Source organism: Mustela erminea, chromosome 16 (assembly GCF_009829155.1).
Source record: "Mustela erminea isolate mMusErm1 chromosome 16, mMusErm1.Pri, whole genome shotgun sequence".
In the NCBI taxonomy this organism is placed as follows: domain Eukaryota; kingdom Metazoa; phylum Chordata; class Mammalia; order Carnivora; family Mustelidae; genus Mustela; species Mustela erminea.
The window spans coordinates 25,531,767-25,556,063 of NC_045629.1; the positions used below are offsets into that span (position 1 = coordinate 25,531,767).

Consider the following 24,297-nt stretch of genomic DNA (forward strand, 5'->3'; position numbering starts at 1 on the left):
TCATGATTTGTGGTGGTTTTGCTTATGAAATCTTACATAATTATATTTCTCTTGTCATGTTGGGTCGAGCCGTGAGCCCATCGAGTGTTTTCTCATTGCACAACGTGGGCGAATCAATACGGAGAAAGGCTGAACAATGAGGTGACGTGGGCCGGTCGGGAAGCCGGCTCCGAGTCACCCGGGAGGGGGCCCCATGGTGGCGCGAGGGGCCCGGGCGCCCCGTCTGAGGCCACCAGGGCACCCCCCACCCCCAAACAACACCATGGGCTGACGAGGCTGGGTGGCGGCCTTTGGGACAGGGCTCGCTGAGGTGAGAGTTGAGAGAGGAGAGCCAGGGAACGAAAGAACAACAATGACAACACTTCACACAGAAACCGACCAAATGTTTACTGCATTCGCTACACGCCGGATTCCAACATGCTGGTCCAGAGCGTGGCTGGCTACAAGCTGGCAAGACGGTGACGGCTCCTCCGACAGGCTGTCCCTTCCCCGCCATGTACATGATTTAGTTTGATCCCACTCACTGTCCCAAGTCCAGAGGCGGTTAAGAACGCGCTCGATGCAAAACAGTGAGGGGCTACGACACACGGATGAGGGTGGGTGCGATTTCCACGGCAGGACGTGGAACCCAGAGAAATGGTTTGTGGAGGCCAGACGCCTCCTCAGTGGCTATAGGACTGATGGAGCTCCAGACCCACAACTGGTTGTTTTTGTTGAATTCCTCGAGTATACTGAAACTAGTGGTTCCTAACATTATTTCATATTTTAAATAAAATATCGGACCTGATTCCAACCTCGTTTGCTTGCATACATCTCTGAGGCGTGCGCCTTAAAAGTTATTCCTATGGATACAGGATGAAGATTACAAATATCGGCAGAAAAAGAGGAACCGTGTGACTCTATATGAAGACAACGACCATCACATTCCACAGCACGTCATGGGTTAATCTCTGAATCATCAAGCATTATTTAAAAACAAGAGAGATAGAGAGAGAGAGAGAGAATAGAACTGAACACAAGCGCCACGACAAAAAACAATCCTAACAACAGAACCAAACCCAATTTCCCTATTAATCCTTTAAAATTTTTACCTCTGTTTCTAACACTTCTCATTAATTGTTATTTTAAGCTCCAGTAGCAGGATCAGATTTCTGCTGCCTCTGGGCAAATGAGTTATGATCTGATCTCAGGTTCCAAGGGAGATGCTCAAAGTTTTATTTCCCCCCCGTTGAGTAAACAGTACTATGCATATTATCGCTTGTGTTAGAATAGTGTTGTCTTCACATAAGACTCAAATAATGGTATTAGTCATTCATTTCCTTGAACACAGACACCCTCATGCGTGCTGACAGGTTTATAAGGATGTGGTGGCAGCCGCGGTCCTGGGAGCTGCTAGATGACCGACTTTGATTTCTTGCAGTCCTGAGCGATGGAGCCCGGGTGTGTCTGGTTATTGTCCGCTTTCTCTCCCAGATGCTGGGCTTGTCTGGAAGATTAATACATTAACAAGAGCTGAAGGCCCAGGGTTGCACGTCTTCAGACATGTTTATTAGCAGATGGCACACGGGATTCAAAGGTCACCACAAAAGTGACATTTTAAAGTGAAACAACAATATTTATGTTCAGATAGTCTACTGATGAGATCATGTGGAAATGTTTTTGATTAAATTAGCTTATAAATGGTTGCCAATCTATAGACAACTTAAAATGCCAGCTCTGTTTACCAAATGTGCTCTTCTCACGCTCTCCCCGTTTACATATTAACGACCAACGGCCAAGCGCTGTTGGTTGTTAACCAGGAGGATCGATATATCCGGCTTTTACTTCCTGGGTTATCTATTTTTTTTTTTTTCCATTCTCAAAAATGTTATTTCCTCTTCTGTGTGTTTGGAAATCTCACTTGCAATTATTAATGGTTTGGAAAGTGTTCGGATTCCACTACGGTAATGCAATTGCGTTCTGATTCTCTAGTATAAATTGGGCTTCTGAGAAAGACCTAACCTTCAGGCTCTCAGGTAAGGCTTGATGTTCAGTATCATAAAAAGGCTGTGAGCTGGATTCAGAAATACTCGCTCCAGCTGCCTTCTCGCCCTGCAGCCCTTGGGAGCCACGCTTGGGTGGCAATGTCTGCTTGTGTCTCTACAACACTACAAACAACAAAATGAGGTCAAGGAAAGGAAACACCTCATCTGGGCTGCTTTTTCTTTCTTCTCTCTTGTGCCCATGGCTTAGCAGGAGTGTGAGTGAAAATCTTTACCTTGGAAAGTGGTTTAGCTAGAAGAAAGCTCAAAGGTATGAAGCCAAACCGATGTTTTAAGAGTTGTGCAAGTCTCTGTAGTCAGCAAAACTCACATAAATTTTTCCAACAAAGGCATTAAAATGCAGAAATAATGATCAGTTAGTAGATTAAAACTTTCACGGACATATTATGGGAAAGGAAAATGACCCTATATGCTACTGTTTCTCATTTATTTACATTTTTCTCATATTTACAAAATAAATGTTTCTCATTTATTTACATTTAATTGTGTTATGAATAACTTTGTAAGACACAGATATCATTGTCCTGAGGGGTTCTTTTAACCTTAGTGTCATCGATATCTCATTTTTCTGTACAGTTACAAAATTAGAAATGTAAGAATACAGAAGAAGAGTTACTCACTTTTCAAGAGAACCTTTTTCAATATTCATTGCCCCTTCCATTGGATCCAGTCCTTGTTCAGAAAACTGTTTCAAGGCACTTAAAGCTGCCTAGAAATGAAAACAAACACACAAACAAGGAGATCCATTCACTGACTTCAACATTAATAAACAGGTTAAGTATAGAAGAGAGCTGAGATGTATACTTAAGACTATCATTTTCATTGGTCTAAATAAATGCTTTTTTGCATCATTTAGCAAAATTACATCTGAAAGGCTATATTATCATGAGCAATGTATATACCAGGAGGGATTTACGTCTGCGGAGGGAGGAGGTGGGGAGAGGAACCCCCAAAGTCTCATGCCCAGTCCCTCATCGGCGATTTTGTTAAGTCACAGAGTTTTTATCTGCAAATGTAAAAACACCTAGTTTAAGCCTCTTGCAGTCTGACAACGACTTTGCATAATTTCTCCTCACATTACCGAAACTACCCTTCCCAGGCGAGCCCATCCGATTTCCCCAGCCGAGGTACTCTTCCCAAAGTTAGCACGAAGGTCTTGTTCCATTTTATATTTCACCAAGTCACGGGAAGTGAGCAGAGAAGTGGACCCAAGACACTCATGCATACCGAGGGGGTGGCAGGATGGTATTCTGCGAGGAGAGAGAAAATGTGCGCTCCTCGGGGCCCCGGGGAGGCAGGCCTGGCCACAGCAGAGCCTCCCGAGGTGTTGATTTGCCCGTCATGCGTGGGACGCTGAAGGGTGTCGACAGGCTGGCGGAGCCTCGCTGGATAGCTGGGAGGCACCAAAAATGCGATGCTGATAAGATCTACATAACTTGTTGACACTCTTGTGCACGTTCCAAACTGTTATTTCTTCGAATAAGAATTTGGTTCTTCTTCCCCTCCCCCACACGGCACCACTTTAAAGCTCCATTAGAAGGGCTTTGTTGAGTCTGAGATAGGTGTGAGCGGCTGGGGCTGTTTGAATCCTCGACATCCCGCTGGGTCACACTTTGGTCATCTGCGTCTTCTCAACTGCCTTTGAGAAAGGGCTAACTAACCCTTGCAGTTTCCCAAATGTTTATCTGCCAAGGGCCCCTCTGGGGTAGCTAAGTGTGTGATCCCTTGTAAACATCATTGTTCGTAACAGAGTTTCTGATTTTAATTTTTAAGGTAATAAGGTAATTCCTTTAGAGTAGTTTCAGGTTTACAGGAGAATCAAGCAGGGATGTCAGTGCTAGACCCCACTGGTCCGGGCCCCTGCTCAAGCCGTACAGCAGGCTGACAGAGGCCTAGTTGGCGGCTAAGCGCTCCTTCCAGTTGGGAGAAGTGTGGCTCTCTCACTGGGATACCATTACTGCTTGAATTGTACCCCTCCCCCCAAAATCTATATATTGAAGTTCTGACCCCCAATACCTTCAAATTGTGGCCTTATTTGAAAATAGGGTCATTGCAGTTTTCAGGGAGATGAAGTCCTACTGGAACAGGGTAGGCCCAAATCCAATATGACCAATGTCCATACAAGAAGGGGAACTCTGCGTGTGGACACACACACACAGGGAGAATACCACATGGAGGCAAGAGAATGCAGTGATACAACCAAAGCCAAAGGACATCAGTGATCACCAGCAAACTGCCAGACACTATGGAGAGGCCTGGAACAGAGTCTTCATCACCGCCCTGAGAGGGAACCATCAACACTTTGGGTTCAGACCTCCAACCTCCAGAAACTGTGGGAAGATACTTTGCTGTTGATTAAACCGCTCGGTTTGTGGGATTTCATTATGAGAACTCTCACAAATGAATATAGGTCCATCATAATTCCTCCTTAAGCAAAGTAGAACCTCTTTCTCCGGTGATGTTTCCTTTTATTATCTTTGTATTATAAAAATAGTTTTCATTACAGGACAATCAGAATAGATATCAGCCAAAAAGAAATGCGGAAATAGTCACCATCCCACCCACCCATTTCCCACTTGCTACAATGTTTCCATGTGCTTTCCTATCTCTTCCCCATATGCACATGCTTTCACCTCGATCATATCTTGACACTGTTTTACAATCTGCTCTTTCCATTGAACACAAGCAGGTTTGCAAGTCAATAAAGAAATGTCAATGGCATCATTTTGCCTGACTGCCCAGCCTGTTGACTTGATATGTCCTTTTCTACTTAGCCGGTTCCTACCGTTGGACATTTCAGACACTCCCAATATTGAAGCTGTTGTTAAAGCTGCATCCAGCTTTCTGATGGTTAAAATTTTTGTGTACCAGCTCAATAATTTCCTTATGATAAATTCCTAGAAATTGAATTTCTAGGCCAAAACGCAGGCACATGTTTAAAGCTCTGACCTAAAAATAAACAAACAAACAAACCAACAATCAAATAAATAATAAATAAATATCTGACAGGCGCTTTCCCTCTGCCCTCAGAGAGGTTGTGAGCATAGCAGCAGTGTTCTTCTAGGTGCTTTTGGAATTAACCTCTCAGAACCACTTTGTGGGGCACTCAAGCAAACCAGTTTTGTCATCTTATGGCCCCACCTTCTTTTCATTTGTCCTGACCATGTATTCTAGTCACTGGATTTGGCTTTGAGTAATTTTGGTGGCTTTAAAAAATTAAGCTGACTCTGAAAAGATCCAGATTTGGACAACTCCCCTCCCCCAGAGGAAGTCTGCAGCCGGATTTGGCTTTCGTTGAGATTCATTCAACTGAGTGACAGCTGAGGTCCTTCCCAGTCTTGAAATGCTGAGGTGCTGGATGGACTTCCTAGGTGCCTGGCTGTGAACAGCCCCATGGGTGTGCACACTCCCAAGGGCTTGTTACATGAGCCTGAGCTCTGGAGGCCTGCCTCATGCATACGTGTCTGGGGTGAGGCACTGGGCCCACTCACTGCTAAGCTCTCCAGACCAGTCCATGCCTGACCTTTCCAGATAGCCTGACTTTATGGGGAGGGCATTAATGAACTTACAGGTCTTGGTATATTCAACAGTTTTGAACAGATGAACCACTCTTTTTTCTGATCCTGCAGTATGTGAATTATTGTCAGGAATGCTAGTTTTTATCAATTTCTTCCCAAACGAACAATTGTGGAGGGCTGTTCAGTACCCCCAAACTTAAACTGGCCATGTGATATTGCTGCCTGAGACATATAAGAGCGCCAGGGCTTCTTGGTCCTGTTTTACTCCCAACAAGGTCAAAATGGCAATCAAAAACAACTTTAAAAACAATTTTCAAAAGTCATTCATAGCCTAATTGTAGCTCATTTTCCGTAGTTGTTTTTGGGGTACTTGCTGCCTGAATGCCCGGAACCAAACGTCCTGCTTCACTAAGTCCAAGAGCCAGTGACACCTGCTCTGTTCCATCCAACAGGAGATGCACACAGGAGACGCAGGCCAGGTCTAAGGGAGCAGGTTCAGTGTTTTAGCTCTTGCAAAACCTCCTGGATGATTTTATCAACATGTCAAGCAGGTCCCCGTGAACTTTCAAAATGCCTGTCATCACTCAAAGAATGTACTGAAGGCTGGAATGGCGGCATGCTCTTTCACTCAATGCCACGGACAGATTTTCAGAATTCTTGCGTGGCTTCTTCCCTCCCAAAGTATGCTTAAAGGCTTCCAAATAACATTCCCTTATTTATCTGATGAGATAATTCAACCCACATCTTATTGATAATCCTGAATACAATTGCTTATAAATAGGAGAGGACTTCTTACTAATTTATAAAAAGACAATGAAGGTGATTTATCTTCTCTGTAAACAGCAGTAGCTACCATTTGATGAACATCACTCTGCCATAGTCATGAGACAGGGGCCTTTACCTGAGTGACAGCAAGTGTTTCCACAGCCCCGCAGGCAGGTCCTCCCCGGGAGGAATTCAGTAACCTACTCTAGGTCACACAGGTAGCAAATGGCAGAGCAGAGATTTGAACCCAGATTTGCACATTCTTGACCACATCCCTTCAATTCCTTCAAGCCTAGCCAATTTCAGCATGACTTTTTCCAATATCATTATTACCAGCTCACTCTTATTCCTTCCTCCATACTCATTCTATTAATTATTCCCCACAATAGTTACTGGAGGTCAGCCATATAATTATTCCCATTTTCTAGAGAAGGGGTTTGTTGTCTTGTGGGGACCACGGGGAGCTGCCAGTCTCCAGCCTTCTTGTGGTCCCTAGGTTGACTTCTGAGGGCTTGTTCAGCGCTTCTCTGACTCTTGTAGTTTGGTCTAAAATTGAATTGCTATAGGAATTATTTTGTCATTTAGGATTACCCCACGACTCCCCAACAAGGTAACTTAACTGTCATTTCTTAACATTCTCGAGGGTACTAAGTCTTGCTCACTTTATTTGCCCCTCCCATCTTGTTCTGAGAAGGTTCATTCCTCACCTGCATGGGGTTGTCCGAAGGAGGGAAAAACAAGCTGCAGGGTTTACCTGGGCCCCTGGGCTGTAGGGTCCTGCAGCAAGAGGAGGTGCTGGGATTGCAAAGGTGAACGGAGAGAGAAAGGACAGAGGGCTCAGCAGTGATTTATAGCGAGCGATAAGCCAACTATGTTTAGGAAAGCTGAGATGGGCAGGGGCTGTCGACCAGGTGCCTCCTCCCACAGGTCCTAGCAGAACACTGGCCGCGCTGCTTCCTCTCCCGCTGGTCCGTGAGCTCAGCTGGGGAGCTCCCCCTCTACCCCCAATTCATCAGCCACTGCCTTCCCAGAGAGGATACTTGACAGATGAAAAGATGCCATCTGGGAGATGGGCGTGCTTCACTTTCTACAGCAAATCGGCTCCCAGAATATGATAATGCAGCAATGCCCGAAATAGCCCCCTTCATTTAGCAAGACTCAATTATCAATCATTCCAAAGAACAATGTATAATGGAATGGCTTTGTGAACAAATGCTGAAAGTGAACAGTCCACAAAAACATTTTCCTACACACAGCCGAATCTGTCCAGAAGATGGTAAAATCAACAAAATCTCCATGTTTAAACTATTCCAACAGAATAAATTGTTACTTGCTAGAGGCCCGTTGTTTAAAAAAAAAAGTAAGAACAGATTATAAAAATGCTACATAACAGTAAAGGACACTGGAGTGAGAGCGAAATCAAATAACTCGCATTTGGAGAGACATCTAAAGCCTGAGTATGGAGCTACCGAGAGGGTAAATAGAGAAGAAGGGGCCCTGCCTGTCTCCGTTCACCCCGTCAGCCTGGACGGTCTGCTGGGTGATCCCTGTGAACTAATGCTGGGGAATCGTGGGAAAGAGGCAAATCTGGGTGCTTAATGAGGAACATCCTGAAATGATGCTTAAATCCAAGTTGTGCAACTTCCCACACACCGTGGATTTGAAAATTTCAAAGATGCACTAACGTAAGTAGCCAGAATCCTCCATGCGGCTCCAGCCGCAGACAAATAGACAACTCAATGATTTCATTTCCAAGGTCAGAAAACGTTTCCTACCAAATCAAAACAAACTCGCTCAGCATCCACGCGGATGTTACTGCAGTCTACCACGCGGAATCTCGAACTTCAGCTTTATGACCATTTATGTGTTCTGGGAGTCCAAAAAAGAAGGAGGAGGAGGAGGAGGAGGAGGAGGTGGAGGAGGGGCAGGAGGAGGAAGACTGGTGGTGGACGGGGAGGGGAGGGGAGAAGAAGAGGAGGAGGAAGAAAGAAAAGGAAAGAAAAACGAAGAAAAGGTATATTCAGAGCTATTCATGTAGCTTGGTTTGAAAGGAGAAAAATTTAAAAAAAATTTTAAAGAAGTGGATGACATTTCCTTTTCTTATTCCTGTCTTTTAAGCTCAACACTTGTATCCATTTGAGTGCGTGCGTGCATGTGTGTGTGTGTGTGTGTGTGTGTGTGTGTTTCCCTTAAAAGAAAGCATCTACATAGATACGTAGAAATATTTTGGTCCCCAACAGATTTTACAACTGTTTTGTGAGGAAAGCCCCACAGGTTCTTGAACAGATGTCGCTACCATTTCATGGATCACTTGTTTTGTGCGTAGTTATAGCAATGCCAGAAACAAGATGCCAGGAAGATACTTTCCATGCCTGTTTGCTGGTCTTGGTTTGCACGCTTGCACGCGCGCCTGTGTGTATGTGTGTGTGTGTCTGTTATGTCCGCACAATGGAGGTGAGACTTCCCAGCCATTTCTGCAATTTCTAACTTTCCTCTCATCAGCAATGAGCAAATTGTGTTGAAACCAGTGCCTGTTCTTCCTGCTTTCTTCTTCAAGAGTTACATTTTAATGTAACAGCATTAAAACATTTTTTGAGAGACAACAATGGTCCTCGTTAGCAAAAATGAGAATTTTAGCTCATCCTTTTATGACACACTGTTCTTCTTGTGGTGTTTAAACACAGTGTCCAGTGGATTCTTTTATTTCCTTTTTTTTCTTCTCATTTCACACTTTTCCCACCAATTTTACGTCCTGAATCCCAGAAACAGGCTGTTCCCATTAAAGTCGAGGCAGTCACACATGCCTGAACGTGGCCTTCATTTTAAGTCAGTGTTCAGGGTTTGTTTTGTTTTGCCTTTTTCCCCGAAGTGCTTGCTCATGTGGAGCTCTTCCTGAGAGCAGCTCTAACGGCTAGATTCCTTTCAAAATGCACACAGTGGTCATATGTGCCGCTTACTAAATAGGTCTTCTTAAATGAGAAAATGATGGGGCTTCAAACAGCAAATGCCTTTATTTGCAGCTGAGGACTCCCCCAACTTCTCATCCCAACAGTCTTCGAGACTGGCTCTCTACTGAATCCTTTCAGTGGCTGAAAACCAGCAGGTTCATCCATAAGCTTAAGGATTACTGCCCCAAGAATGTGAATTTTAACATCCCTACGCTATCATTTTCTGGCTTTGAAAGGTCTGTAACAAAACACAAGTCTCTCTTTCTTTAAAATAAAAGATACCAAAGAGAAAAAATTGTAATTCTAAATTGGATCCTCAGTCTACCACAATGCAGATGAATCAATGATAGGACTTCAAAAATAAAATGAAAAAGGATTACGCTGAGCTTTAATTAAACCATTTGCTGCCCTGATTCTAACAGTTTCATAGAACCTGCACTTTTCATTTATGCTCACACAGTCCTATTAGTTCGTGTCATTTCCATAAAATTGGTACTTTATGAATGGCTTACTGTTGGAACAAAGGGATGTCAGCCTGCTTAGATGATGGCTATTTACTTTAAAAAAAAAAAAAAAAAAACAACAAAAAACAACAACAAAAAAGGCAGGTGGTGATCTGAAGACACGCAAGTTTTAGGCAATCTACCAAAGCAAAGAATAGGAATTTTCACTCTAGAATTAGGGAAACAGGTACAAACTTGGGCACTCGGACTACACACTTAGGCATCTTCTATACTGGGTGGTCAGGCTCTTACATTGGGTGATCCATGTCAGCCTTGACAATGATACAGAGTTCAAGCTTAAGGCAGGATGGACAGAACTGAGGAACGTTCGCGTGTGTTTAGGACAAACATCCATGATGCCATGTCTACTCTAACCACACTGGTTTTGTTCTACCAACATCATTCCTTTCAGAATTCCTGCGTTGTCCAACAAAAAGTCCCCACTGTAATGATATGTTACCACAACATGCTGCTGGGTGCAAAGGCAGGTGTCCATGAGTGGCAGCAGTGTCACTTGTGCTTGGCAGGATGATGCCTCCCCTCCCCCTCCACCAAGAAATGTCCGTGTCCTCACCCCCAGAATGTGCGTATGTTACCTCACATGGGAAAAAGTGGTTCCGCACATGAGATTGAAGTATAAACATGGAGATGGGAAGATTATTCTGGATTACCCAGATGAGTCCCATCTAATCACGTGAGTTCTTAAAATCAGAGAATCCTTCCTGGCTTTGCTGAGAGAGGATGATACGTCTAGGAAGAAATGGTCAGAGTGATGTGGTTAGTTTTGAAGACAGAGGAAGGGGAATACAAGCCAAGGAAAGTAGGGGGTCTCTAGAAGCTGGAACAGGCAAAAAAGCAAAAAGACCAATTCTCCCCTCAAACCAAAACCAAAACAAAACCAAAAAACTGCTGATGCCTTGATTTTAGGCTAGGGAGAGCCCTGCCTGACTTCTAATCTATATAACTCTAAGATAATGCGTTTGTGTGGTTAACCCACTAAGTCTAGTCATTGGTCAAAGCAACAAGAGAAACTCATCTACTCTTCCTCTCACCTTGACAAGGAAGGGTGGGGAGCATGGTGTTCGCAGTCTCTCAGGCCTCGACTAAAATGCCAGCCCTACTGTAGGCCGGCTGTGTGTCTATGCAAGCTACTGTACCTCTCTGAGCTTCTTGGGCTTAATTCCTGGACTATAAACGAGAGCTTTCATTACACACCTTTCTGTTTTTGTGGGTTTTTTTTTTTTTAATTTTTAAAAGATCTTTATTTATTTATTTGTCAGAGAGAGAAAGAGAAAGAGAGCGCACAAGCAGGGGGAGCAGCAGCTACAGAGAGAAGCAGGCTCCCTATGGAGCAGAGAGCCCAACGTGGGACTTGATCCCAGGACCTCAGGATCATGACCTGCACTGAAGGCTGATGCTTAACCGACTGAGCTACCCAGGCATACCATACCTTTCTCTGTTGAGACCAATCTCTATCTCCATGTTCATTTATGCCCTCATTTCTTATATATTTCTATTACTTTTTCTAGTGGATTGCTTACCCATCTCTCTTCCTAAGAGAACTCTAACATTATACCCACTCCTTAATCAAAAGCCATTAAGAACTTCCAGCCACCAAATAACATTCTGTATCCTTGGCCTGACATCCATCAGCTGGCCCCATTCTACTCTACAATTGCATTTATTGCAATTTCATTACAGCGTGTTTCCCAGAGTGTGACGCCCAGATCAACAGATCAGTCACCAGCTTCAGGAACACCTGGCAGTGTTATCAAGAGCTCCCCAGCCAGCTGGCCTGGAGACACACCAACATTGCAGAAGCCCCACCCACATGGATCTCCTGCCCTGGTCTGATGGGTCTACCTCTTGTCTGCTGAAAACATTTGAGTTTTCTTACCTCCACACCTTTGCTCCTGAAGTCTTTCATCTTCCCAGGGTGGACTGCCCTGATTTCCAGCCTGTCTCCCACCTATGAACTTCTGACGGCCCTTGCCATCTGCCTCCCTGAACTGTTAGCTATCTTCAATGTGTTTGTGTCCTGTCTCAAATAGTTGGTCGGCCCTTGGCCAGCCAAGCCATTTTCCTGCTGGAGATCAGCACAGTATGTTCATAGAACATCTTCAAGGAATATTCCTTGGTTGATTGTTTGTTGGTTTCCATCTGAAGCTCCCTAAGACAGACAAGTACTTACAGACACATTTCTGCTTTCTGTTTTCTCTCTATTCTCTGAGTCGGCATCTTGCTCCTGCTTGCTTTTTCTCACTTCAGGACATTCTCTAAAGGTTCTCTCCTATGAGCCTCTCTCTCCACCTTTTACACACCCCATCCCACCCCCACCCATGGCCTCTCCATCTATAGACAATATGCTGTAGGACAAACAGTCCCAGGAAAGCAGAGCTGGGTGGTCTCTATCATCCGTGTGAGAGAAGGTTCTCCTGTCCCACAGTCTACCTGCAAGGATTATAGATGATGGCTAGTGACTTTTTGGAATGTCAATCATTTGGGTTTTGGCTTCTGTCCTCTTTGGGGTCTGTAACTAATGCTTCCCCTTCCCTGGGCCAGTGTGAGGTCTATGAAGAAAGTTCCTGGGAAACCTTCCCCGGGAAGACCCATAATGGGGGCTTTGCCTGAGACCTTCAAGGAAGCATCCTGAAATAAAGGACCAGAGGGGAGTCTCTTCCACCCAAGGAGAGCCTGGTTCTGGAGAGCAATGGTGCCTGAATTCTGCCCTGCCCCAAAGGTTCCTTTGGTACTTGATGGTTCTTTAATATTCTCCTCCAAAGAGAAGGAGAAGCATTGCCCCTGAACATGGGCACACACTGCTCTGTCTATACAGAAATTCCAGCTAGGTTTGAGTATGTAATTGAAGAAGACATACAGTTATTCCATAATTTTAAAAAAATTCTTTATTTTTTGTTATTTTCTTGTTTTTTGTTATTTCATAATTTTTACTGCATTTCATGCGCTCTTGCATTGCATGGCTATAGGGGCAGTTGGGAACAATAGGGAGTGATGGTCAAACAATATAACTTATAAAGTTCTGTTTAATTTTGAATTATAGTTGTACCGAAATAGAGTCCAAGGTGGTAATGGCACGTGGGTTGTAGGCCTTGCTGGTTCCCTTAATGTGTGAGGCAGGCAGAAGCCCGATTTCTTTTCTTGGGGCATTTGGTGGCCATCCTGGCATTTGGTGGTCTCCTTAGCCTCACACTTCCAAACATTCACAAAGTACAAAGGATAGTATACTGAACCCCCACACACCTACCACTCAGATCAAGAATGATCAGTATTTTTGCCAATCTGGTTTCATGTATCTTCATGTTTTCCCAGAGGACTCCAAATCAGGTATCAGAAAAGACACATGCCATGATCACACCTAACAAAATTAAGAACAAATCCTTTCTATCATCTAAATACCCAAGTTATGTAAAACTTTTCCTGATAGTCTCAAAGATGTCTTTTAGAGTTGGTTTTTGAATCTACATCCCAACAGTTCACGCATTGTATTTGAATCATCTTTTAAGATCGAGGAGTCTCATGGAATGCAGAATAACGGCAAAGCTGTCCAGGACTTACTCCCCATCGGGACCCGGGGAGGGGACAATGAGCCTAACTTGCCAGGAGGGACCCATCTAACCGAAGTCCTAAGTCCTCTTTAACCTCAGGGTTCCTCGGCCAGTGCCGGCCAGAGAGGGACATGTGACCGTGCAAGAAGGCTCAGATGGATGTGACCTTATAGGCTTGGAAGGGCGAGTTAGCTAAGGCCGTGGAACAAGGAATGAGAGGAGCTGACAGAAGCTAGACAAGTCCAAGAGATGGATTCTCTTCCAGAGCCTCCAGAAAGGAACACAATGCTGCCAATGCCTTGATTTTAACCACTGACTTCTGACTACAGACTGAGAAGAGACCCTGGTGTTTGAAGCCACCAGTCCTTGAGCAGGAGACTGAAAGTCACATGGAGCTGTGAAGGGCCGATGCCCTGCTCTCTCCTGAGACCAGCTGGTGTTGGGCCCAAGAAGGCGAGGCCAGGGCCTGACTGAGACAACTGCGGGAGGGAAGGTTGGGCTGCAGGAAGAAAGGGGGCCAGCTACATTGGGTGCTTTCTTGGGGCACTGGTTCTCTGCTGGCCACATCAGGCAGGACAGAAGGAGCCCCTCACCCTACTCCAAGCAAGCTGTGCTCTAAGGCAAGTCACTCATCACTGAAAACCTGCAAAGACCTCCCCCACCCTTAGGGACCTAGGTACCCTCTCCTCTTCACCCTGAGTGCTCTGTGCTCACCTCCTTTCTGTTCCTTGGCCTGGACAAGCTCTTTCTCACCTTGGGGATTCAGGCTGTCTAGCCTCTGTGGCCACCTCTTCTCATGACTGAGAAGCCTTCAGATCTTGGCTCCACAGTGGAACTGAACACCCCAGCTAGATCACTGCCTCCTCCAACCCCCCCGTGTAGGGTGGTGGGGGAGCAGGAGAAAGGGAGGGGATATCGAGCCAGCAACAGAGGCTGAGGACTTGTCTAGGTGGGATGGTGAGTGGTGACTCCTGGCTGGACTCAGCAGGGAGAACTGACCTCAACATGGGGACCATTTAGGTGAGGGCAAAATCAGAATTTAAACTAATCCAGGGTCACTGTCAAAGGTGGGACCCAGATAGACTGGGACCCCATACTCACTGGGCTCACCAGAACCTATACATGAATGTATGTTAATCAGCAACCTCATATTTTTTTCTAACATTAATAGATTAGGTTTGGGGGGTACTTCTAACCCTCTTGCTCTTCCTCTTAGGTCACTGGGAACCTCTTCTTAGTTTCCTCAACTGCTGACTTTTGCCTTGCCTGGACTTTTAAGTCCATCCCTGGGCCTCTTATCTTCTCTACCATTATTCTCTCCCTAGATGATTTCACTGAGGCCTATGACTCAAATCCCTTATAAACATTGATGGCTCCCAATTCCTATCTTCAGCCTGGCCTTCTGCCATAGAGTTCTCAAATACAACTGCCCAGGGGATTTCTCCCCTTAGGTGTGTAAAAGGCATTTAAAATCTGCCAAGACCCTTATTCAAGATTATCATCTTCCAAACCCTCCTCTCCCAGGACATGTAACCCTCATTCAACCAGTGGCTCTTACAAAAAACATTAGGAATCAACCTCACTCACCTCTCACATCTGACCCGTTATCAAGTTCTGTTGGTTCCTCTTTGAAATGCATCCAGAATCCAAATATGTCTTGCTACCTGCTCTCCTGCCATTCCAGCCTAGGTCACTGTCATCTCTCAGCAAGACTCACGCCATTGCATCCTAACCGTATTTCCTTGTATCTATGCTCACCTAAAGTATATTTCTTCAAATATACCTTAAGTGATAGGTGGGAAACGTAGATGAGAACAGGTCAAGATCCTGCTCAAAACACTCCAGGAGTTTCTGGTTGCTCTCCGTACAAAACACCAATTTCTGATTTGATCCAAACCCCTAGGTGACCCTAACCTAGTTACATTTTCCTTACCATGCTGCCCATACCCACGGAGCTCCAGCCATGCCAGCATATCTCCTTTTTGTAGAACACCCCGAGTTCGTTCCTGACTTAAGGATTTTCATATGCTTTCCCTAGACCTGGGGTTGTTTCCCCAGTTATTCCCATGGGCCCTCTCCCTCACTCCATCTGGTTCTCTACTCAGGTGTCACTCATTGTGACCACAAGACCTAGATGAGCTGCACCTGCCCATCCTAGCCAGGTGTTCTCGCAGCTCCTCACGCTGTCTCCTTTTCCGTGCTTACTGCTCCTAAATCAGTATACGTTCAATAAATATTTATTAATGACTTGAAAGAATGAATGAATAAATAATTAAAGACAGTGGCCATGTTCAAGAATACCTACATGCCCTATATATATTTTTATTAATTCTCAGAAGTTCCCTATGGAAATTAGGGAGTAGATCATTTCCCCTATTTATTGAAACCTAGAAGTTACCATTCATTTAATGTTTAAAGAATGATTATTCAGGGGGAATAAGTAGGTGCTAAATGTTAGTCTTTTAAATGGAGAAAGCGAAGTATAACGAGAGGTCTCCAAAGTAAGTGTGCTCATGTGTTGTAAACTTACTGTACACCAACCATTGCAATTTTGGAAGGAACTTTATTGGAATTAACTCTAATTTTTTTCTAGAAAGTGTTCCTTCCTTTTTCAAACTAAGAGAAATGTAAAGTCACTATAAAGTTCAAGTAAACTATATCTTCTTTTTCTGACTATCACTGAAAGAAAAGCATATTGCTGCTAATAGCACACTTGGTTTGATAATTTTTAGAAACTCCAGTAAAAGTAATTTTTAAAGTTTATGGTTAAATAATCATCTCAAAGGAAAACTAGTATCTTGATTTCCTAAAAACACCTTCATTTAGACAATATAATCAAAGAAAGAGACTGACTTTGTGTTAAATAATAATGATTACAAATGGTCCTCTTCGTCTACCTCCACCCACAAATGAGAAGAAATTTAGTATACTTCTGGGGATATGCTTTAGGTCTGCCAAATACTTAAGTAAAAAATTCTCCTAAGTTGTTTCAAGAAACTGCTGGTATTCTAACAGCTCCACACATTCTAATATATCCAAACACAAGAATTTTTTTTTTTCTCTAATTGCTTGGCTGCAGACGAAGATGTAAGGTTTTAAGTATAAGAATTTATGTGATGATCAGTGATGGAATCCTAATCCATCTTAAGCTGTAAGCATGACAACTGGCAGTTCCCAACGTGTATTAAGAGCAGAGAATTTTTTTCTCTTGCCTGAGGGTACATTCCCTTTCAAAAGCAAAATATTTTTCTTCATTTGCTTTCTAAAGCTATCACATTAAACTCTACTCTTAACGGTTAATCTTTTAAGGAGGCAAGATAGATTGGAGAGAGAATCTGTGATAGATTTATAAATTGGGGGCAAAATGTAACACAAGGCATTCCAATACGCAATTTCAAATCAAAACCTTAACTTGGGCAAGGGACATTATATCAGCCAACAACATTCTTTAGAAATGCCTGACATTCAGTTGGATAGAATTATATATTGAAATAGATTGTAGGCATATTGTGAATGTTTTTGCTCTAGCATCTGGTAGCATCAAAGCCCAGGAGGAAGAGTGGGTGACCATGCCAGAATTTAAAAGCTGCCTTTTGGATGAATATGTGGAAAGGATATAAATTAAGTTATCAAAAGGCTAGAAGAATTTGCTGAAAGGGGGGGGAGGGTGCTAAAAGCAATAAGCCATTTGGAATTTGATAGCATGCAACTCTCATGCTTTGTGTAGCTAGTATTGTTAGCCAAGTAAAGATAAAAGGGTATTTCAAAAGAGAAAAATTAATGAATGAGGACAAGCATAAAAAGCAACAACGCAATACCTGATCTATAAAAGTTAAGTAGTACTTATGGTATCTGAGATCCAGTGTGGGATGAGCCCCCAGGGAAATCAGGCACCTCCTCTATGACGTCTTTGGAAGAGAGCAGTGACTTGTGATTTCTGTGTTCTGTGTATTAGTCAAGATAAGCTAACTGTTGAACAAATACCCCAGAATCTCAACACTCATGAAAAGACCAATTGGGTGTTCCTGGGCTGTGGATCCTAGTCAAGCAGGGTCCCAGGCCCCTTCCATCTTGTGACTCTGCCTTCTTCTAGGCTAGCATTATGGTCCTCTCCTTTCAACCAGTGGATGGGAAAATAAAACGGAAGGCAGTGTGTAGGAGGATTTCAGGAAAGCACTCATCCTCCATTGACCAGAACCTGGTGACATTATTACACCTAACTCCATGACTACACCCATCTCCACCCTGGATACTAAATCTGGCAGTGCCTTGGGGAGAAGAGGAAGCAGGTGTGGTGGTATCATGTCACTGCACTCACTTGCTGAGGCATCTACACATCTCTCTTCTCACGTTAAGTTGTAAGTCTCCAGAGTAGGATAGAATTTGGTCTTATCTGTTCTGGTAGCTGTAGCAAGAGCTCTAACATAGAGTTAATTCTCAGTTTGTAGTCAGGGGATATGGGGTGCCACGTGCACAGAGTGAACCTGGAGATGTTAAGACTGGTCGTCTGTGCTCTAATATTGCCAAGAAATGCCTGGATTTTTCTCCCTTCCTGAAGATGGCCTCTCTGTGTAGATATTTCCAGAGGACACAGGGACCACATGCCAGCAGTGGGCATGGGGCACCAACTTTGTTAATTCTCATCGTGTCTTTGTACAAGAAGCCTTCACAGGAGAAAATCCGCGTACCCTTCACCTCTCAGAAGGCACTTGAGTGGAAGAGAGGTTGGATTCCTGAAAGACAAATGATAGGGTGGTGGGTTTCTAGTGAACCCCGATCTCAAGAATAAAAAGGGAACCAAAATCTTCCCCAAGGATAAACCTGACTTCCTTATCAACTGAGAAGGAGGCCAGAAGTTATAGGTGAATAAGCAGGACTATAGAACATTATGAAAATCTAGTACCTTACTCTTTCTAGTCTCCATTCGGTTTCAGGTAAAGCAAGAGCAGCCCCTGTGTGGCTACTAAAGGACTAGTATCTAGAATATATAAAGGATTTTCAAACCCAACAGTAAAAACCAAACAATCCAACTGGAAGATGGGCAAAGGACTTGAAGAGATGGTTCACCAAGGAGGGTTTACAGATGGCAATTAATCGTGTGAATAGATGCTCCACATCACTAGCCATTAAGACCACAAGCTTATTAAAACAGCTAAATTAAACAGTAGTGACTATACCAAATGCTGGAGAGGATTCAGAGAAACTGGATATCGTACACATTTTTGATGAGAATGTAAATATGGATCAGCTACTCTGGGAAATAGTTTGACAATTTCATAAAAGTGAAACAAACTTACCATACAATGCTCCTATCACACTCTTGGGCATTTATCTCAGAGAAATGAAAATCTATGTCCACACCAAAACCGGTACACAAATATTCCTAACAGTTTCATCTGTAATAGTCAACAATTGGGAACTACCCAAATACCCCACAATAGATGGGCTATTAAATAAACTGGTGTCTCCACACCATGGGATAACTCAATATGACTGTACAATTAACAGGAATGAACAATTGGTCCACACAATTTGGATGGATCTTAAGGGCATCAGGTTGAGTGAAGGTCACTTACTGTATGATTGTATTTATGTAACATTCTCAAAATGAGAGAAGTGAAGAGATACAGAAGACATTGGTGGTTGCCAAGGGTTAGTGATGGCATGGGAGGAGGAGTGGAAGAAGGTAAGACTAGACTGTACAGGGATAGCACCAGGGAAATCTCGGTAAAGATGGACAAGTTCTCCATCTGGATCTCAGTGGTGCTTACGTGAGTCTATACGTGTGGGAACTGGCATCACCCTATCATACACACATGGTATCAATAGCATCCTCTTGGCTTGGATACTGTGCTATAGATAAATAAAATGGGACCACTGCAGGACAAAGTACACATGACCACTCTGTACTACTCTTGCAACTTCCTGTGAATCTATAACTATTTGAAAATAAAATAAAGTAAAATAAAAATTAAAAACAAAATAAAATTAGTACAGTGCTTTTTGAAAAAAAAGTAGTATTTTTAATTTTAAAATGAATCATTCTTATCGTAAAACTTTGAAAAATACTTAAATGTTAAGACAAGTTCCTTGTATTGTCTCACCCTTCAATCAACTCCAATTCCACACTCCAGAGAAATAACTGCTATTAATATTTTGTCTGTGTTTTCCCAGGTATTTTATTTGTTATATTCTTATATATACATCCATGGACTTTTTGTCTTTTCCTCAAATGGAATCCCTATGCTGCTTCTTCTGAATATAATAATAAGACACCTCGGACATCTTTTCATGTCACCCAAACTGGCCCTATTTTATTCTTTTTAATAGCGGCATCATATTCTCCTACACAGTTGTGCCATAATCTATTTAATTAGTTTCTTACTAATAGGCACTTAGACTGCTTCTAGCTCTTAACAATAAGGTTCCTGAGGATATTCTTGCACATATAATTTGTGCAAATACATCTATAAGATAAATTTTAAATTTTCTTTATTGTCAAATTGCTTTCTGAAAAAGTTGTAACAAGTTTTGGGTACCGGCTGCCTGAAAGAGAACTGGAAGGCGGGCTGAGTCACCAGGGCTTGGAAGGGGAGAGAAGCACAGGAGCTGCCCCTGTGCCACCCACCTCCCCGTGTGGGGAAGCCATATTTACTGGAAGTTAGCATGGTTTTTCTCTTTCCTCCTACTTCTGGGTGGCTGGATGACACTTCATCCCTACGTAGAAATGAAGTGAGAGGGTCTATCTCACCATTCTCTGCGAAACGTGAGCCTAACTGGTCTTCCCTCTCAAGACACGCTGTTATAGTCCCATGAGCTTCAACATTGCACTTAGGGCATCTAGTGCTGGGGCTGTCAGCTGACACCTTCCAACTTCTCTGCATCAAAATAAATACTAAAAATTCAATTCCCTCTCTAAAATCCTTGAGCATCTCAGAGGACTTTCCAGGGAATGCCAGTTTCAGGATTTAGAGGGATGTATTTAAAGAATTCATTTATGGTGTTAAAATCTTCCCTTTAACAGAAAGCAACACTCATGGTCATGTTACGACCATCACAAAAATCAGTAAAAACTTCATTTTTTCAGTATTATTTTTAGCAAATACCCGGTCTTATCCAGTCCAGTCGCTCTAATCTGAGCCTCTTATGGCTCCCTGTTGTCAGTGGAAGAGTTGAGTGTGGCAGTGTGACTCCCAGTGACTTCACGATGGCGCGTCTCTCCAAGTTTCAGCTTCCGCTAGTCCCCTTCTTCCTCTTATTTCATTTTTTCTGCAGCTTCAACTTGCTCGTAGTTGCCCTACATGCATCATGTTCTTCCTTACCTCTGTGCTCTTCTCCTTCCAATATCTCTGCTTGCACCCAAATGGCCTCCTCACCGGTCTTGACCTCACAGGCATTTCTTCCAAACCCAACTGAGACATCTCTCCTCTAGGAAGCTGGCCGATAGCCTTTTACTAGGCCCACATGTCTGTTCTCTGCAGACACCTACCACTTCCTACACCAAACTAAAATGATCTACTTGTCTGTCTACTGTGGCAGACTAGGAGCTCTTCAAAACTATTGGCCGTATCTTCTTACTCAGGTTTTCTTTTTTTTTTTTTTTTAAGATTTTATTTATTTATTTGCCAGAGATCACAAGTAGGCAGAGAGGCAGGCAGAGAGAGAGGAGGAAGCAGGCTCCCTGCTGAGCAGAGAGCGGGACTCGATCCCAGGACCCTGAGATCATGACCTGAGCCGAAGGCAGCGGCTTAACCCACTGAGCCACCCAGGCACCCCTTACTCAGGTTTTCATACCAGTACCTAGCAGAGCAGGAGCTTACCACGTCTGTGCAGTGATGCTGAATTTCTGCCACAACACACGAGTTTGACTTGAGTTTGAGAACTAAGGACATGGACATGTTCCTTCGCTCTCCCCCTAGTCTGTTTTTGTGTGAACACTGAGCACGGGATAATTTTTGGCTTTGGGAAGTAGATGTGAGAAATCTGGATTCCTTGGCCTGTTCTAGCTCTGTCCCTCTTCTATATTTTGGTAAAATAAGTAGTGTTCAAGGTAAGGGATTTGCTTAAAATAATATGGAAGCACCTTTTCTGACTTACTGAAGAACAAGTATCAGCAAGTCCAGCACCGTGATTCCTTCTCAGGAGTCATTGGGTCTAGAGCTCCATCGTCCCGAGTTGCCTACTACCTTGGGGGACAGTCACCTGACCCACCTGTAGGGTTGGCAGGTCCTGCTGATGGGACATTGATGCAGCTGCCTCGAGCTGAACCTGTTGGAGCACCTGAGGCTAGAGTGGGTCTCCCTGTGTTTATAAATACAGGCTATATAAACATTTTTGCACCTGTTTATTTTAAAAAAGTTATGTGTTTGGCAGGTTTTGGCCTTATTAACTGCCACAGGTTGGCACAGTTAAACAAGAGAGGGTGAGTATATTTTCTTCCATCCCTCATTGCCAGAAGGGAGCAATACTGACCAAAGGACCCGCTGGGTCACAGCCATCCCTCCTAGAACCTGGCATGATGCTGGGTCAGAGGCCCATTCCCAACACAGTTCCAGTCTGACTTAACATTGGACTAGCACCGGTGGGAAGTGATGGGACTCTCCTGGGGAGGACCCTGGGCAAAACTCCGAAACAGTCCTCTCCCTCCTAGCTCCAGCATCAATGAGTTCTACACTAGAGAGAGTAAAGTTTGGCAATATCATCTTAGTTTACAGGAACTCATGGATCAAGAATCATTTGGGGGGAAAATTCCACATATATATTTTTTAAACATTTGCTAAAAGAAAGCACAGGTCTGCAAAGGGTGGAGGATCATTGCCCTGGACCCGAGCCCACCGTTTGCAGAGGAACGTGCTTCTCAGAGAGGTCCTGGGACTCCTCTAAGGTCACAGAGCTGGTAAATGGCCCGCCCTGGCCTTGAACCCAGAATATCTTCAGCATGAGGACAATCTGGCTGGAAGATGCTACGTGCACTTGTTTAGCTGATCCTTACGGCATGCCGGGTCCCAGGGCCTGTGCCAAGTGCTGTGCCAGGCTCTGGGAACACAAAGATGAAGGAAAGACAACCCTCCCCCGAGTGAGCGGGGAGCACAGAAACATGCGGCAGTGACACTTGTGCAGCCAGCCATTGGCGGTGGAGGTGGGGGCAGGAGGGTGCACAAGGGGGGCCTGCAGCCTTGCGGGGACAGGGAAGTCTTCTGGGGAGCCATGCAGCCCAAGCATTTGCAGAGGATGAGGAGATGTGGGAGAGAGGCATCCAACATCGGGCCCAGAATGGCAGAGGCACCAGGATGAGAGGCAGCGTGCCTTTCTGTCTGTGTCCCACACGGAGGCACAGCTGTTCCTGGAGCAGTGAGAGGGAATGGGGCCTGTCTTCCCAGGAAGCTGAGGAGTTGTGGTACAACAAAGTACCACACACCAGGTGGCCTACGCCAGGTGATCTTCGCACGGCTCTGGAGGCTGAAGTCTGAGATGAAGGTGGTGGTAGGGCCCGTTTCTCCTGAGGCCTTGCTCCCCAGCTTGCAGATAGCTGCTTTCTCGCTGCGTCCTCCGATGGTCTTTTTTCTGAGCATGTGCATCCCTGGTGTGTGTCTCTGTGTCCTAATCGCCTCTTCTTATAGGGACACCAGTCAGTCTGCCCACCCTAATGATCCATTTTAATCTAATTGCCTCCCTTAAAGCCCCTCTCCCTAAACACTGTCACATTCTGAGGTATTGGGGATGAGCCTTCAACATTTGAATTTGAAGGGAATTTTTTTTTGACGTTTTAACAGTTTATTTTGAAGGTCATTTAAAAACAAAGTTAAAGGCAATCTGAGAAAAAATTGCACAGAATATACTCATTAAATAAGTATGATGATTAAATCAAAATAAGGAATATATGTTTTCTTCTGTAATTCCGGAAATAAGTTCTGTTGTCCTGACGGTTCTTATACTTCCAAAAACGGGGAAAAAATCGTGGCAATTAAAGCCGCCTCTTAATCATGTAAATCTACAGTAGAAATCAAAATTTTCTGTTCTTCCCAAATCAAGCTTATAAGCAAATACCCAGTTTATAAGGGCCATTGTGTCATTTCAAACTGTAGTGGCATGCCCACTTCTGTGTTTTCAAAGGACCCACCTGCCCACAGCTGGAGGGTGGCAGTGGCAGGGAGACCAGTTGGGAGGCCATTGGAATGGACAAAGTATCTTCCCCTCCTGACTGACCTGATGTCTCTGCGGATCTTACACCATGACACCCCTTGTTCCACTGCTTTCTCCAGGCAGAGGCCTTCACTCTTATTGGGCCCAGAAGGGCTGACTGGTTGGGGTATGGAGAGGCCTTTCCCTCGTGCCCCCTCACTGCCCACTGCTGCCAGGCCTCTGCTCTGACCTGATCTGCTGGCACCTTCCACAAACACTGAAGGAAGCACCACCTTCCCTCTGGGGCTGCAGGGAGGCCGAAACACCTTCCAAGTCACTCAGCGCGGGACAAGGGCCAAAGGAGAGGCCGAGGCTCCTGGAGGCAAGGGGCTGATTGAGAAATAGAACCACAGTCCACAGCTGCTGGTTAGAAGATGGCATCCTCATCCTCACCGAGGTTTAACTGGGGCGCATGCGTTTAGGGACTCTGTGACTTCAGACAGGGAGGACGTCACATGTTCTGGGTGTGTATTAGCATCTAATGGAAACTTAGCACTTCTTTAGGCAAAATATTAAAAATATTGGAATTACAGCAGAAGTATAGTTGTTACACCAATTGCTAGATCTTGTTAGTCCACGTGCTAATAGATCCATTTATTACTACAGCACATATTTATTCTGAAATATTTACTCTCACATAACACAAATACTCCTAAAACATTTGATCAAAATGTTCAATGTAGGAACATTCAAAATGTTCATATATTGAAATATGAAATTATATTTCAATATAATTTGTTGAAATCTTGTATATTTTTACTTTATTATTACTT

The 24,297-nt window shown here is 44.1% G+C and overlaps 1 protein-coding gene across 7 annotated transcripts in view; it reads right to left on the reverse strand.

Annotated features, from left to right (window-relative positions):
* Positions 1–365: 365 nt before the first annotated feature.
* Positions 366–24,297, reverse strand: part of STAU2 (staufen double-stranded RNA binding protein 2) — a 327,264-nt gene continuing 303,332 nt past the window's right edge. For all 7 annotated transcript variants that reach the window (XM_032316746.1, XM_032316751.1, XM_032316745.1 and 4 more), the window contains 2 exons: positions 2,663–2,751; positions 366–1,486 (listed from right to left, as the gene is read on the reverse strand). In XM_032316746.1, coding sequence (XP_032172637.1) covers positions 1,393–1,486; positions 2,663–2,751 — 183 coding nt within the window. In that variant the 3' untranslated portion in view covers positions 366–1,392. The remainder of the gene's footprint in view (positions 1,487–2,662; positions 2,752–24,297) is intronic.